This window comes from Tachypleus tridentatus, chromosome 8, assembly GCF_004210375.1.
Source record: "Tachypleus tridentatus isolate NWPU-2018 chromosome 8, ASM421037v1, whole genome shotgun sequence".
NCBI classification, from domain to species: Eukaryota; Metazoa; Arthropoda; class Merostomata; order Xiphosura; family Limulidae; genus Tachypleus; species Tachypleus tridentatus.
The window spans coordinates 9,466,788-9,482,716 of NC_134832.1; the positions used below are offsets into that span (position 1 = coordinate 9,466,788).

The 15,929-nt window shown below is 36.9% G+C and overlaps 1 protein-coding gene across 1 annotated transcript in view; it reads left to right on the plus strand.

Moving 5' to 3' along the window:
- Positions 1–1,157: 1,157 nt before the first annotated feature.
- The window catches only part of LOC143258504 (uncharacterized), a 134,599-nt gene continuing 119,827 nt past the window's right edge, over positions 1,158–15,929 (plus strand). The window contains 1 exon segment of the mRNA XM_076517559.1: positions 1,158–1,246. Within this exon segment, the coding sequence (XP_076373674.1) occupies positions 1,202–1,246 (45 nt within the window). The 5' untranslated portion in view covers positions 1,158–1,201.

A 15,929-nucleotide genomic window follows, 5' to 3' on the forward strand; every position in this document is an offset into this window, starting at 1 on the left:
GTGAATGAATGAATGATTTTAATGTTTATTTCTTCTTCTTTGTAGTCAGTTGAGATAATTCTTGAAGCTTTTTTTAAAAAAGTTGTTAAGCATATCGATTTTCATATTTGGATTCCTAGGCAGAATTCACAACAACAAAAGCCAACTTTCTTCAAATACACGGTTTAAGCATCAGTAAACTTGTTTCATCTGCTCTCGCGAACATATTCATGACATAGATCGAAACACAAGAAATGCAATCCTTGCTTTATCTTCCCTTGTTGTGGGACAGATATGTTTAGGCACTTTTACTAGTTTTATTTTCAACACATACACTTCATTCATCTTAACATTAAATTCACCGATGAATACAAGAATGTCAAGTAGTTAAATTTTTAAGAGGCATTATTAGATTTGACACGCAATTCAAAACCCAAATTCACCTATAAATCACTCTAAAATTCTACTCATGAATCCATACAAAAATCATAAATAAAATTTTAAGACTTTGCTCAACTGTTTACATAGATGAATAATTAAATTTTATAAAATATTCATTTATTGACAGTAATTTGACACCAATACATTTCCACCAACTAATATGGAAATATTTTTACACAACTACCAGGACAAAACTTTAAAACTCAACTTCATTACATATACATACTCAAAAGGGGCCCGGCATGGCCAAGCGTGTTAAGGCTTTCGACTCGTAATTCGAGGGTTGCAGGTTCGAATCAGGGTCGCATCAAATATGCTCGCCCTCCCAGCCGTGGGGGCGTTATAATGTTACGGTCAACTATTCGTTGGTAAAATAGTATCCCAAGAGTTGGCGGTGGGTGGTGATGACTAGCTAAATTAGGGACGGCTAGTGCAGATATCCCTCGAATAGCTTTGCGCTAAATTCAAAACAAAAAACATACTCAAAATAAACGTGCTCAAGATAGAAGGTGAGCAGCGCTTTAATGAAGCTAAAAATTCATAGCTGAACTAAACGATAGAAGGAAAAATAACGGAACAGAAAACAAATCTATGATAAAATAAAAATAGAATTTGCCATCTCATAAAATTGTTTTACTAAATGTAACAGAAATACAGTATTTTCAACTATTTCCAAATTTAATTTATTTTTTTGAGAATGATATAATATCTTAATCGCCTTGCCATATCCCCTAACGTTAATGAAGGCACACAATTAAGGGCGACCAAAGCAATAGAGAAAATGGCGGAAAGATTTTCGCGTTTTCATGAGAACCGTGATTACCAAGTAAGATAATTTTACTACAGTTTTAGTATTTTGACGAATTAGTTTGTGTTATTTAACTGAGTCACTGCAAACATCTATTGCTTATATTATAAACGTATTTTATAGTAAATGAACTTGCATTAAGATCCACTCTTAGAAATTGAAGAAATAGGCCTAGGAGTAGTAATTCTAGCAATACCATGGCCATATTAAGCTTACTCGTGCTACCGAGGTAGAGGAAATAAATTGTTTGAGGACAGTTAACATACTCGGTGCGTTTTTAGGGACGTTATTTTACAAGATTTGCCATTTAATAGCCTGTAGACTTAAAATTAAGTTCTTAAACTTAAAATTTATTGTGTAAAATATAAAGGGAGCAGCGAATATGTAAAGATGTACTGTAATTCAACTGAAATTACTAGCAGACTAATCTACTGATCTGTATCTTGGATTCTTTTTGTATACTATATGTTATGATATAAGTGTTATGGTAAAACTAAATAGTTCTAGGCTACTAACTTAGTATAAACTAAGTTATTTTAAATTTAGTGTTAAACCATAACTCGCATCAAATTCTGAGTAATCAAAGAGTAAGAAGTTTTATTTCAAATACAGAGCTAGAAATACTTCATCATCTTCAGATTACCGTGGTATTTTTAGGTAACTCAGAATAGTGATTTTAGGCCAGTTTATAAGGAGATTTTGGTTAGGTTGCCAAACAGTTGAATAAAAAGTTGCTGGTCCTTAGTTACAAGGCACTAGGTAAAACACAGAACTGGCAAAACAGTGTTCAAAACCAAGTGAGATGTACTTGAAAGCTTTTCATGTAAGAGGTAAAAAGTGAAACATTAAACCCTTAAAAAGTAGCATTCAGAATGAATTTACAAATAAAATATAATAGTTTGCTTGACTGAACTTTACAGTATTTCTGTTTCAAAACATTTTATGCTACATTGTGACAGTCTAACTGTAATCTCTCAAGATAGAGCAATTTAAAACACAGGACCATCAGATCTACAAAAGAATGATATTCAAATTTATCAAAAAAACTTAAAAGTAATAATTGGAGAAATAACAGTTAAAGAGTTACAATTTTTCATTACACCAGAAGATAAAACAAATTCCAAAAGCTTTGTACAAATGCATCTAAATTTACTAAATACTAAATATGCACCATTATTTAGCAGTATCAAACATTTATGGAGTAAGTGTGTTTAGTATTCAGTGTTGAATATCAGTATTACAAAGTGTTTAGATCAAGAAGTGTTTTATAATAAGGGATAGAGCATTTAATGATCTTCGCAAATATATGTTTTAATTTGTGACGCAAGGAGTCCATGATAAGTTATGTGCAGTTTCAAAGTTGAGTAATGGTGTGTATTTAGTATTCAGTGTCAATTATCCCTGCACATCCATCCTTAAATTTTCAGAAAATAACCATTTCTTCTTTTGAACTCCTGTTGAGTACTGACATCCACTAATGTTAAAAGTAACTCATTCACATAAGCACCATGTTAGAAATATAAACTAAAACTTATTCTTTCCTTTGTGAAGGTTAAATTTGTTTTTTTAGAATACAGTTGAAAGAAATCAGAGGCATTTATGCTGTTGGTTTTATCAGATAACTTGAACATAAGATACAAGAAGAAATGTGCCAAAATTTGTATTTGTATCCCTTAGTCTGATTGTTTTCCTCATTAAATATGAATAAATGATTCATTTAATGTTAATGAATCACTTTTTTATACCTAATGGTGAGAACAGTCAGATTAAGGGGTACAGAATCAAATTTTGGCATATTTCTTCTTGCATCTTATGTTCAGGTTATTTAAAGGGCTCATGCAAGTTGGACAAAATTTTTAGGGACTTTTGGCTACTAGATTTCATAACTTGGTAGCCAGTTTAAAGTGTAGGAGCAAGTAAAATATTCTTAGTTTCATACTTTCAGTCACCAAATAATGTATTCCATTAGTATTAAGTTAGTTTACATATATTAAGTACCAGGAGTGAATGTTAAAAAATACAAGAAAAATCTTTGTTGATTTTGATGTTGGTATTTAGTCTTTTTTTTTTCCTGTGTTACCTACCAGTTAAGGCTCATTACATGTATGTTATGGTTATGGAGGCTCCTGACATATGTGTGGTTATTTTGCAATGAGAAATTTGAAACTTAATGGACAATTCAAAATGTATTGAGTTTTAAAAGCAGATAAAACTGTCGTTGAGACTAAAAAGATAGGCCTGGTATGGCCAGGTGGGTTAAGGCTAAGGCGTTTGACTTGTAATCTGAGGGTCGCAGGTTCGAATCCCTGTCACACCAAACATGCTCAACCTTTCAGCCGTAGGAGTGTTATAGTGTGATGGTCAATCCTACTATCCATTGGTGAAAGAGTAGTTCAAGAGTTGGCAGTGGGTGGTGATTAGCTGCTTTCCCTGTAGTCTTATACTGCAAAATAGCCCTCATGTAGCTTTGTGCAAAATTCCAAAAAACAAACATACAAACTAAAAAGATATGCCAGCTTTAATCTTTTGTTGTAGTACTATGTAGAAGTGGAGTGTGTGTAGCCAGAGAAACCACATTTTGTATTTAACAATTCCATTCTCACAGCCATTAGTGGCAAATACAAATTAATATATTTATTTCTTAGACAAATTTTGGTCACTCCTGGAGACCAACAACAGATAAATGTGAATACTCCACTATCAATCTTCTTAACAGTCTCAAACACCTCAACCAGATTCACTTTAACATTTCTTTTTTCAAGATAAAATAATTTCAGAGATCATAATTGTTCTCATCCAACATATTTCCTATCACAGGTATTATCATAATAGCTTACCTCTGAAATCTTTCTAAGTATTGAACCCCCTTCTTAAGATAAGAAGTCCAAGACTAATGTATTACTCCATGTGAAGACTAAACAGTGATCTGTATGATGAAAGAAATTGTCTTTAGATTTGTATTTGATATTTTTATAGATACAACCTAAAATCCTTCAACTTACCACTAGCAACAGCATGTCTTGTATGAGTTAAAGAGGCTAATGAAAATAGTTGTGCCTAAGCCTTAAGCATTCTCTAGTTGTGTTACTTCTTTGTTACATGCTATACATATTTTCCTGTGAGTAAACAAGGTGTTTTTGCTGTGACTTCATAATAATTACAGATTTTTTTTTTCACATAAGCTTTTGTAGATATTTCTTTTATTTGTGAGTTGTCAAATTCTTACTTCATCCAGTTATGCTTCAATTTTGTAGCTGTTGTGAAAGCTGTATTTAAATAGTAAATGATGAACCCAGTATAGTATGATTTGGCAAAATTCTGTACTAAAAACTGTTAAATGCTGAAACTGATATATGAAGAAACTGGTAATATATTCTTGTAAGAGTGCTGAATGTTTTTACAGAAGTATTTGGTATGGGCAGAAAAATTCTGTAAAAAAATCAACAATGGATTGTTTACAGGTAAAATTATTCACAGCTATGCAGAAATGAAAATTTCAATTTTCTTTGAGTTACATCAAATAAAAGTCAGAAAATGAAAAACTATCAATTTTAAAATATTTTAGAATTAAAATATAAAACTAACTAAAATGTATAAAGTGGTGAAAAAATAATAAATCTAGAGGATTTCAGGTACAATAATTTAGAATTAAGTTACATATTTAATTTGACATGAAAATGTATAATACAGACAGTCAAGCAACTACATTATGTAATATTTGAAAACAGTGAAAGATTTATTCACTTCTAGAGATTCGTTATTTCAGACAATTCATTTTGTTTTACATGCTCATAAGCATGTTTATGACAGTTTTGAAATTTTAAGTGTTATTTTCATAGACTCAATCATATTGTAAAAAAAGAAAGAATAATCATAACTTGTTTATCAGGCATAACCAAAGTAGAAACTGATAATTTTTTGAATATTCTTCAAGTTGCTTAAATTTAAACTCAAATAACATAAAAATTAATGGATGAATTAGAACAATGCCATTTTATTTTGTAAAATAACACTTTTGATTGGTAAAATTAATAATTTTCAGAATTTAAAAGCTATCAGGGAATGAATATGGATGAAAATAAAGTTCATGTAATCTACTATAACTGTGTTAACAAGTAATATGATGTGTAATGTTATATTAGCTGCAGTAATATTTCATTTTTAGAGTGATAGTATGATACCATTCAGCTGTGTAATGCTGTAACCAAATGTATAGTGGTTTGTTTGTTTTTTATTTACATGAAAAAAGTGATTTGTATAATAGTAACCTTAGTAAGTTGAAGTTAAAAAAAAGTTTTATATATATTTCTAGTAACCTGATTGAAATGAAAATAATATTAACACATTTTAAATTTAGGAGTTAAATAGTTATAATTATTCATACTGATATTTAGAAAAAACATTATAGCATTGGTAAACATGATGATTATTTTCAAGTATTTTTAAAAAGTTATTAGTTGTATAGTCATACCATTTGCATTTACACTAATTTTGGACATTACAATTATGAAAAAAACATCTTTCCAACATAATAGTACCTCCACTCACAAGGTAAGCTACTGATGTTTATTGGTTTTTTGTTCCCTGCAAACTCTTTCTTTATGCATGCCACATGCTTTGCACTTTTCCCCTTGTTGGAATATAGCAATTCCAACATGTTTATCTTGTAAATCATCATGTTTCAACTTTTAATCAATAGTAGTATGCCATACTCACGACTCCCTCTACACTCCTTTACCAAACCTTGACTTCTTGTTTGGCAGCATTTGAGTACAGATATTTTTATGTGCTTATCACTTCCTGTATGGCAGATACTTCAGTTTCCACTGAAAGTGGTTCCTTTTTCTCTTTAATTTCTTGTCGCAGTTTATTATTGTTGCTGAATTTCTGCATTGCAACTTTGAGATTTGTTGAATTATTAATTCCAAAGTTCATTTTACTATTTGGGGGTCTCTTACAACTCCTCTCGATGTGGATCCCTGTATGCGGTGAGGGAACCTCCTAGAGAAGGTTCTGTACTTTCAGTTCACCTCCTCTAGGATCTAAACATCCACCTACGTGTTTGCCGTGCATGGTGACCTGTGAAGGGGAGGAGAGGATCCTGGTGGTTGAGGGGCCCAACTCAAACGCATGACTTTGGCCTTGAATTCCTATAGACAATGGTCTTGGGGTGGCCTCCCCAAGATCAATCGGCTAGTCCATTTGGGCCAGGGTTAATTGAGTGCTAGCGTAGAATGCCGTTAACAGGTGTAGTGGACATTATGTGTGATACTGGTGTTTGGGTATACCCCAGCATCACTGCAGTGACCTTATATGGCACTGTAGTGCATCCTCTTGTAGTGCTCTATGGGGGGTGGGGCCAGTGGGCACCGAAATATTCTTTTTTTATTATGGTTACCCCTCAAATAAAAAAATAAGCAAGAATAACAGCATAAAGAAAAATCCAACTTCTGGCAAACAACAGTGTATTGATAACTCTGTACAGTCAAACTCACAACCTGAATCTGTTCCGCAATTTTTAATTATACATTCTCTAACTGTGAAATCCTTAAGGTAGATGTCTTTTCTACCATGGCTATCCCCAACTGTGACCTATTTTTGAGTCATCTGAGGAAGGCCGGTACTCCTGATTGGAAATGTTGCTCTTTATTTGCTGAACATCTTTCAAATGATTCATCCATTCCAATATATACAGATGGTTCAAAATCAGGTTTTGCCATGGTTTGTTACAGTTTGGTTGTAGCACACAGAATCTCCTCTACAGTTTCTGTGTTCACTGCTGAATTGTATGCTATTTCTCTTGTCCTGAATCATATTGAAACTATGCAATATGCGAATTGTACGATCTATACTGATTCACTCAGCTGTCTATTGGCCCTGACAATATACCATGTTAGTTACCATCCTGTTCTTATCAGTATCCAAAACAAATTGGCCCATCTCTCTCCATCATCTATCTCTGTCCAGTTTCTTTGGATACCAGGTCATGTTGGTATTCATGGGAATGAGCTAGCTGACAGAGCAGCAAAGTCCATCTGCTCTGGCTCTATCACCACTCAGGGCTCACGCTGTAGCTCACCATATTTGCCAATGGCTATTATTTTTGTTTTTTGGCAAAGAAAATATGGCGAATATACTGGCGAAACACTGTTTGTTTACAAAATGCTAGACTGGTTCACTACACCAACATTTTTTTAAAACAAGTATGTAGTAAGCAGATAAAAGTCAATAACCCGTCTGCATTCATGCAAGGTCATGGTCAGGATCGACAAACATGTGAAAAATTGTTCAATCAACAGCGACCTAACGGCTTGACACGAATAACTCATTTATATGTGGTTGATTAGCGGTGCTATAATTAAAGGACAACCACGAAGATTGTGATGGCTTTCACATGTGTAATTACATTATCTAATGGCACAAGTTTAGTTTGGTGATGTTTGAGTGATGATATATATTTTATTAAGCAGGGCTCTCACTAGAGAGACTTGGGAGAAGTGGTCTCCCAGAACAGACCAAACCTCACCCTTTGTAAGCTCAAGGAAAAGTCATCTTATACAGATTATATTATAGAAGAAAAGAATGCTATTGACTGTAAACTTTTCAATAATTTTGTAAAATTAGAGCAAAACTTCTCCCTGGTTTGCAAGTCTAGAGAGACCCCTGTTTACCAGCATGTAATAACAGTTACTTTTGATTTAGTGACTCGTCTTCCCATGTCATTATTGTAATGTTTTGTGTGTGAAAAACATTGAACTTTGTAACTGTGAAACTGTTGTTTTATAATAAATTTGATAAATGATAAATTCATTGAAATAAAATGTATGATAAGAACTTAGTTGTCATTTATTCTTTGACTGTCTTATCGTATGTGACTGGCTGGAGGGTTGGATACGGATCAAACCTATCTGGCTAAAACACTGCTAAAATTGGCTACCAATAAAATCATTTGGCTAATAGCCTGGTTACAGAAAAATTTAGTCCAGGGAAAGCCCTGACCACTGCCCCTGTTCTATACATGGACTATGGTGCAGTTATCAAAACTCGACTCTACACCAGTTGGCAGTTGAACTGGAGTGAGCAACAAATTAATAAGCTTTTTCAAATCAAGCCTTTAGCTCTTTGGTCATTTTGTTTCTGTAAAGATTGAAGGGAGGAAGTTGTTTTGGCTAGGCTATGCATTGGTCAGAGTTTTTTTAACTCACCACTTCCTTTTATCTGGTACTGATGCACCAATGTGTGGTCTATGTGGCACTCAGGTCACAATTGTACATATTTTATATTCATGCCATCGTTACAACCAAGAACAACGATGCCATTTTAAACATATTTTTCAGGTAGGTTTGCCCTTGACATTAGCTAATATCATAGGTGATACTGGCCACCTACTCATATTTTTACATTTTTAAGAGCCATTTTAAACTTTAACTTTTTAACTGAATTTAAGGTTTTTATTAGACTATACACTGTTTTATCATGATTTCTCTTACACATTTTAATTTTATTTTGACCTGAACCCAGGACTGGAAAGGCCAACTTCAGGTGACTGACAGCAAGTTTGAACTTAATGCTTCAGTCAGTGATGACGAGAAACCCACTTGTTGAGAAATTTATATGCAAAAAACGGCTCGAACTTCGCTCTTCTATGTAAAGTGTTTTCTCAGCCCAAACGAGCCGTTTTTTTGCATATAAATTAATGCTTCAGTCTTCCTGGCAGGTCTTAATTTTACATATTTTATGTATTTCTACCTTCATTTCCATATACCATTATAGTGTACTACATCTTGTTTGGCACAGATAGCCTAGTAGCTTTGTGCCAATAAACATGAAATGCCTACCTACCTGCCTCTCACAACTCTCATATCAGTTGCTTTTTGCCATCTTTTCACCATTAGGTTCATCTTGCCCTCTCACTATCATCACTTAATGTTCTTGAAGTTCTGTTGTGTTTGGGGATGTGGTCCTCCATTACTGCACAGGTCCCTTTTCGTTGTGCCCATATGAGATTACTTCAGTGACACTTCAGAAACAGTGGAGCCTTGCTTGGGATCCTCTTTCCATTACTCTTCCCTTCAAGACAATCTACAGTGGTGGATGGACAAAGCCAGTATATCAGTGGGCTTTCACAGGATATAGATCTGCTCATGAATGTATCCCTTCAGGGATGTGGGGCTTGGTTCAATCACCAGGCTATTGTCTATGGGCAAAACCATCTTGCATATCAATGTTCTCAGATTTTTAGCCATCAGTTGGACACTACATCACTTCCTTTTCGCCCATCAATATCTGGTAATGGCTCATTCGGACAACTCTACATAGGTGGCACATAACTATCAAGAGGGCATCTGGTTCAGAGATCTGTATCTTTGGATGTTGGATCTTTTATACTGGGCCTATGCAGATCACATTAGTCTTATTGCATGTCATGTGCTAGGTGCCTTAAATCTACTCATGGATCATCTTTCATGATTGGACTGGCTCTATCCAGCAAAGTAGTAATTAGATCTGCTTTTTTCAGGAACCTTTCCCATTAATGGGGTTCTTCCCAAGTTTATGTATTTGCTATGGGCTTCAATACCAAGTTGCTACTTTTTGGTACCGCATCCTCAGACTTTGGAAGTTGAAGTCTTCAGCCAGGATTGGTAACATAAATAGCTTCACAGCAAGCTTTTATCTGGTCTTTGGTAAAAAGATCTTGTTTCACATGTTGAATTGTCTCCTTCTTAGCTGTTGCAGTACATCCATTTTTTCCATGGAAGTGTACCACTGGAAGTGAAAAGTCTTCCACTGTAGTTCTGCTAACAAATTTCCTACTGACAAGCCCTCGGTAGGTTTAGTGGTGGAATTTCTCATTTTATTGCTCAAATGTGGGTCTTTGGCCTCCTTGCTTTTTGCATATCAAGTGGTCCACCCTTTCTCATACTTTCCAAAGGTACCAGAGGGTTTTTACTTATCCTGTTCTTACTGTGCTAATGCATTCCTTCCAAATTCAGAGGTCTCTAAGGTTTGGGCATTAATGTGGCCTTCCATTTGAACAACTTTCCTTGTGCTTACTATTTCATCTGTCCCTTAAAACATATTTTTTTCTTCTGTAGAGCTATGGACATGAATGGTCAGATTTCTTTGTTCTTAACATTTTAGGTAGTCTTTATCACCATACCTATCAATCATTCCTTTCTCCCTGATACCTTGACAGCTAGGAATGAGTGTACTTAATCTTTACGTACTATCAGACCCATACAGACTCATGTGCCCAGTCAGGGCTCTACATTGTTATATTGTTTGTATAGCTACCCTCTGGACCACGTGACTGCCTTTTTATCCCATGGCAATTCTCCTCACTTCGTGATCTTTACCTTCTGCTCTTATGAATTGGGTCTGCATTTTGATTTGCTTGGCCTATTCCTCCCAACCTTCTTTCTCCCATTCCTTGTTCAATGTTTCTTCCCAACAAATCTGACATTTCACATTTTCCTTTGCTTCTCATCTTTATTGTTTGTTGGAGGACATTCTACAATTTGGCATGTTGACCACCCCCAGTACATTAATCTCCCACTGTCTTCATCATAGCACATTTTCCTCTGCATTGGAGATTCATTTGCCACCTGTGCTTGTGTTTCAGACTTTGGTGCAACTTTAACTTTTTTTTTTTTCTCACAGGGACCTTTCTTTTTCTTATTATCACATAGATCTCGCTCTGTGGGAAGTGGTGCCTGATCAAGTTTTCTTTAACTGTAAATCTGCACGTTAAACGAGCCTTTGACTCAGTCTGGCACCAGGGCCTCAAGTTCAAACTCCTTCAGTTTCACCTCCCGTCCACCTTAACAAGATGGATATGCTAACTCTTGTTCTCTTGTTTATGTCTCCACATGTTCACCATTGAGATAGCGTGTCCCACAAGATCAGTTAAGGAGTTATTTGTCTTGTGATAATTTTTCCATAAACATTCCCATTCTTGATCATACCACCCATGGGTAAAGCAGAAGAGGTATTGCTCTTCATCCCTGTCATACTTCAAAAGAATAAATAAGTATGGTCTGTTTTTTAAAATAGGTTTTGTGGTCACCAGTTACACTATTTCCAGTGATGACTTTCTTCTGGACTCTCCACCACATTGTCACTTTTCTTTCTTGAATGGAGTATGGAGTTCTCTTTCCAGTTCCAAGCTGTTGGGGTTAATGGCCATGGGTGCATCCTCTTGAAAGAGCTCCACAGGAAACTGATCAGAACTATTCAGTTGAGAGTAGAGCAGTGGTGTTCTGGTGGTGCAGATGCAACATGACCTTCACTTGATCTGTCACTTTGCTGGTTGATGTGGCCTCCTTATAACATTTACACAATGGCTAGAGTGTAGCCACCACCTTTCTGGTTGACATGGCCTTCTAATAAGAGAGTTGAGCCACTAACTTTCAAGATGGTGTAGCCTCTTGATTCCTTTTCTGCAAACAGTGGACCACAGCTATTACCTTCCTGGATGACATGGCCTCCTGAAACATATTGCATACTGTATTTGAGTTACTGCAACTGTTCAGTCCTTTGATTGGGCCACTTGCTGTGGATTCCTATATGTGGTGAGGGGACCTCCCAGAGAAGGTTTGTTCTTTCAGTTTACCTCCTGAGATTGAAACATTCACCCACATGTTTGCTGTGCATGGTGACGCGTAAAGGGAAGGAGAGGATCCTGGTGGTTGAGGAGTCTAACCCTAACACACCACTTTAGCCTTGAATTCCTGTGGATGAGCAGTCTTGGGATGGTTCACTTGGACTAGGGTCAACCAAGTACCAGGGTTGGAAGTTTTGAACAGCTGTAGTGGACATTGTATCTGATGTTGATATTTGGGTATAGTGCTTACGAAACCCTGGTGTTGCTGCAGTGTCCTTGTTTGGCATTGTAATGCATCCCTTCACAGGGCTCTGTGGTGAGTGGGGTCAGTGGGCACAGAAATATTCCTTTATTTCTTATGGATCCTCCAAATGAAATCGTAAATAGTGATAAAACAGTCCATAGGTAAATGACCATGTCTTGAAGATTTTGAGCAGCAATCTTTAACATCTGTAACACCTGTTGCAGCTCCGTTTTTGTACTAAATTCTCTTTCAGACAAACCTCTAGGGCAAATGTCTCCCTTTTTCATTTAGAAGGGACTAGAGGGACTTTCTGGCTCTCCAAAGTTAGTAAAGAAGCTTCAATCTGGTGAAATATTGGTGAACTCAACACAGTGAACTCCTCTTGCATTCAAAGGTCATTGCATATATACCTATTGAGGTTACATCTCATGCTACTTTAAATTCATAATGAGTTATTGTTGAGTGGGATTTGAAGAACATCCACCCAAGGAGTTTCTGCAGTGAGATGCATCTCCACTCGCAAAGATGGAATTAAGATGCTGACCAATGCCTCATTCTGACATTTACATTACTGCATTCACCTGCCACCATCAAGGCATGTTATCATAATTGCAGGGAAAGGCCACACATTCCAAACCCTCCCAAATGTTTCCAGTGTCAGCAGTTTGGTCACTCAAAGACATCATGTCATGTTTCCTTAGCGTGTGCTTGTTGTGGTGGCAAGGACCACGATGCTTATGAGTGTGAAATGGACTCTCATTGCATCAATTGCAATAGCTCTCACCAACCCTACTTTCATTCTTGCCCTATGTGGTTGGAAGAAAAAGAGGAGCAGCATTTGAAAATGATTCAAAGCATTACTTACCATGAGGCTCGAAAGTTGCTGTCCACCATTTCATCTTGGACATATGCTCTGTGCCTCCAAAAGAATTGTTCTCAAACCAAATGAAATGTCTTTTGATCTCCATGGTTAGAAAAAGTTGATAAATCAACTTCAACACCCATCTCTGTCCATGTCATAAATTGCAGCATATCCTAAGATCCACTTCATTTAGTTCCAGGTACAGGTGGATACATCTCCCAACCCAAGATATAAAACGATCATTTGTTCATGGCCTCAGTCACTGGAATCCTCTTCTAACAGCAAAGACGTGCTTATTTGACTCAGGGCAGGATTCATGGAGGTCTATCAACCTTCCTCGAATAAAGACAGTAAAGATGTGGCTGTAAAAAGAATGGTTCTCTACCCAATTTGCCTACACATAAATGAAAAAGAGCCAACCTGATACGATGGAACTGTTGAGGTTTACATTCTAATCTGGATGACATAAAAACACTTGATTGCTTCCTACCATCCTGTATATCTTTCTTTAGATGAAACATTTCTGAAACCTGCCTATACACTCACCTTTCGGTGGTTTTATTTGTACAGAAAGGACAGGCTGTGTGATGGAGGAGTGGAACTGTTGCTTGATCAGTATGTGCCTACCCTGTCTTTGTCACTCAACACACCCTTGGAGGCCGTAGCCATCCATGTTTGCTTGAGTCGTATCACCACTGTTTGTTCTCTCTACCTGTTGCTTGGAGACACCTATGATCAATCAGACCTTGATGCACTCATTGAACAGTTGTCATCTCCTTTTTTAATCCTGTGGGACTTTAATGGAATCATCCCCTCTGGGGAAGTGCTGATATTGATGGGAGGGGTTGCTCCATTGAGTGTATGCTCTCTAATCACAACCTTTCTTTTCAATAGCAGTTTTTACACTTATTTTCATGCACCTAGTCAATCCTTTACTGCTATAGATCTCTCAATTTGTTCCACTTCACTATTCTTCCATTTTTTATGGAGGATTGACAATAATCCACAAGGCAGTGATCATTTCCCTATAATTTTGGAAGAGACTGGCCGTGATCAGTGCCACTTGACTTGCATACCCCAGTGGAAGCTGGATCAAGCAAACTGGCCCTCTGTTGCTGCTCACAGAACTTGATTCTGCCATCATCTGTAAGCCATCAATAGATGACTGTGTGGCAACACTAGCTGACTGTGGTATACAGGCAGCTGCTCAATGTATTCCTAAAACCTTGACATGTTTTCCACAATACCTCATCCATTGTGGAATCATGCCTGCCATATGGCATGAAAGGCTTGAAAACAGGCCTGGGATACTTTTCATAGGCCAGGAAGTATCTGAAACCTGGAACATTGCCAATACTCTGGGTGAAAGCTTTTGCTGGGTCTCTAACACTTCTGCTTCTTCTTCCATTTTCTTAGCCAGAAAGACTCGGGCAGAGCGAACACCTATTTCCTTTCGAGCTGATTATCTCCATGAATGACTATAATAGTCCCTTCACACAGGTGGAACTCAAACTGGCTCTTCTTCGGCCTGGCAGTATATCAGTTGGACCTGATGCTGTACACTACAAAATGCTGTGCCATCTATCTCCTGCTTCCCTTGCTGTTCTCCTGATTGTTTTTAACCAGATATGGCAAGAGAATGTTTTTCTGGATGCCGGGCACCAGGCTATTGTTTTACGTTTCTCTAAGCTGGAGAAGGATCCCAAGATTTCTTCAAACTACCGTCCAATTGCTTTGACGACCTGTCTCTATGAGACCTTAGAGAGGATGGTTAATGCTTCTCTTGTTTGGTTCCTTGATTCGAATAACCTCTCACCCACCCAGTGGGGGTTCCCATGACAGAGCTCCACCATGGACCACCTGGTTTGACTTGAAACATCAATCAGAGAAGCCTTTCTCAAATGACATCTTTTATTAATATTCATTGACATTGAAAAGGCTTATGATACAACGAGGAGTATGGCATTTTGTGAAACCTCCATATATATGGGTTACATGGCTATTTGCCCATTTTTATTAAAATTTTTTAACAGACAGGAGATTCCATGTTTATGTGGTTTTAACACTTTTCCATTCTTTTCTACAGGAAGTTGGAGTCCCTCAGGGTTGTGTTTTGAGTGTCACACCTTTCAGTATAGAGGTTAATGCCATCATTGAACAACTCCCTGTTACTGTTGCAAATGGGCTATGTGTTGACGACTTTCACATCTTATGTCAGTTGTCAAACATGAGGTATACTGAGCGGCAGCTATGTACTCCCCTCAATCATTTACTGAAGTGGACCACAGCAAATAGCTTTAACTTCTTTGTCTCTAAAACTGTTTACATGAACTTTTGCCACCAATGGGGTGTTCACCCTGATCCTGAACTCTATTTTGGCAATGTTGTGCTGCCTGTGGTCTCTGAGACAAAGTTCTTGGGGCTTATCTTTGACTGTAAGCTGACCTTTATACCACACATTGAGCAGCTGCGGGTCAAATGTACAAGAGAACTGAACATCCTCCGTGCCCTCTCTTCCACCACTTGAAGTGTATCAATGTTCTATGCTAAAGATATATTGTGCTCTTATTTGATTGAAACTCGACAATGGATTACTGTCTATGGCTCTGAGAAAAGCAGACACTCCCTATTGGAATTACCACTCTGTTATTTGCTGAACATCTTTCGAACCATGCTTCCATTCTTATTTATACAAATGGTTCAAAATCAGGTGACTGTGTGGGCTTTGCCATGGTTTGTTGTGGTTTGGTGGTTGCTCACAGAATCCCCTCTACATTTCGTGTTCACTGCTGAACTGTACACCATTTCTGTTGCTCTGAATCATATAGAAGCTAAGCAGTGCTCAAACTGCACTATTTATACTGACTCACTTCATTTTGAACTGGCACTGGAATTACTTTGCGTTAGTTCACACCCTGTTCTCAGCAATATTCAAAATGGACTGTCCCATTTCTCTCTGTCGAGTTTTTCTGGATACCAGGCCACAGTAGTA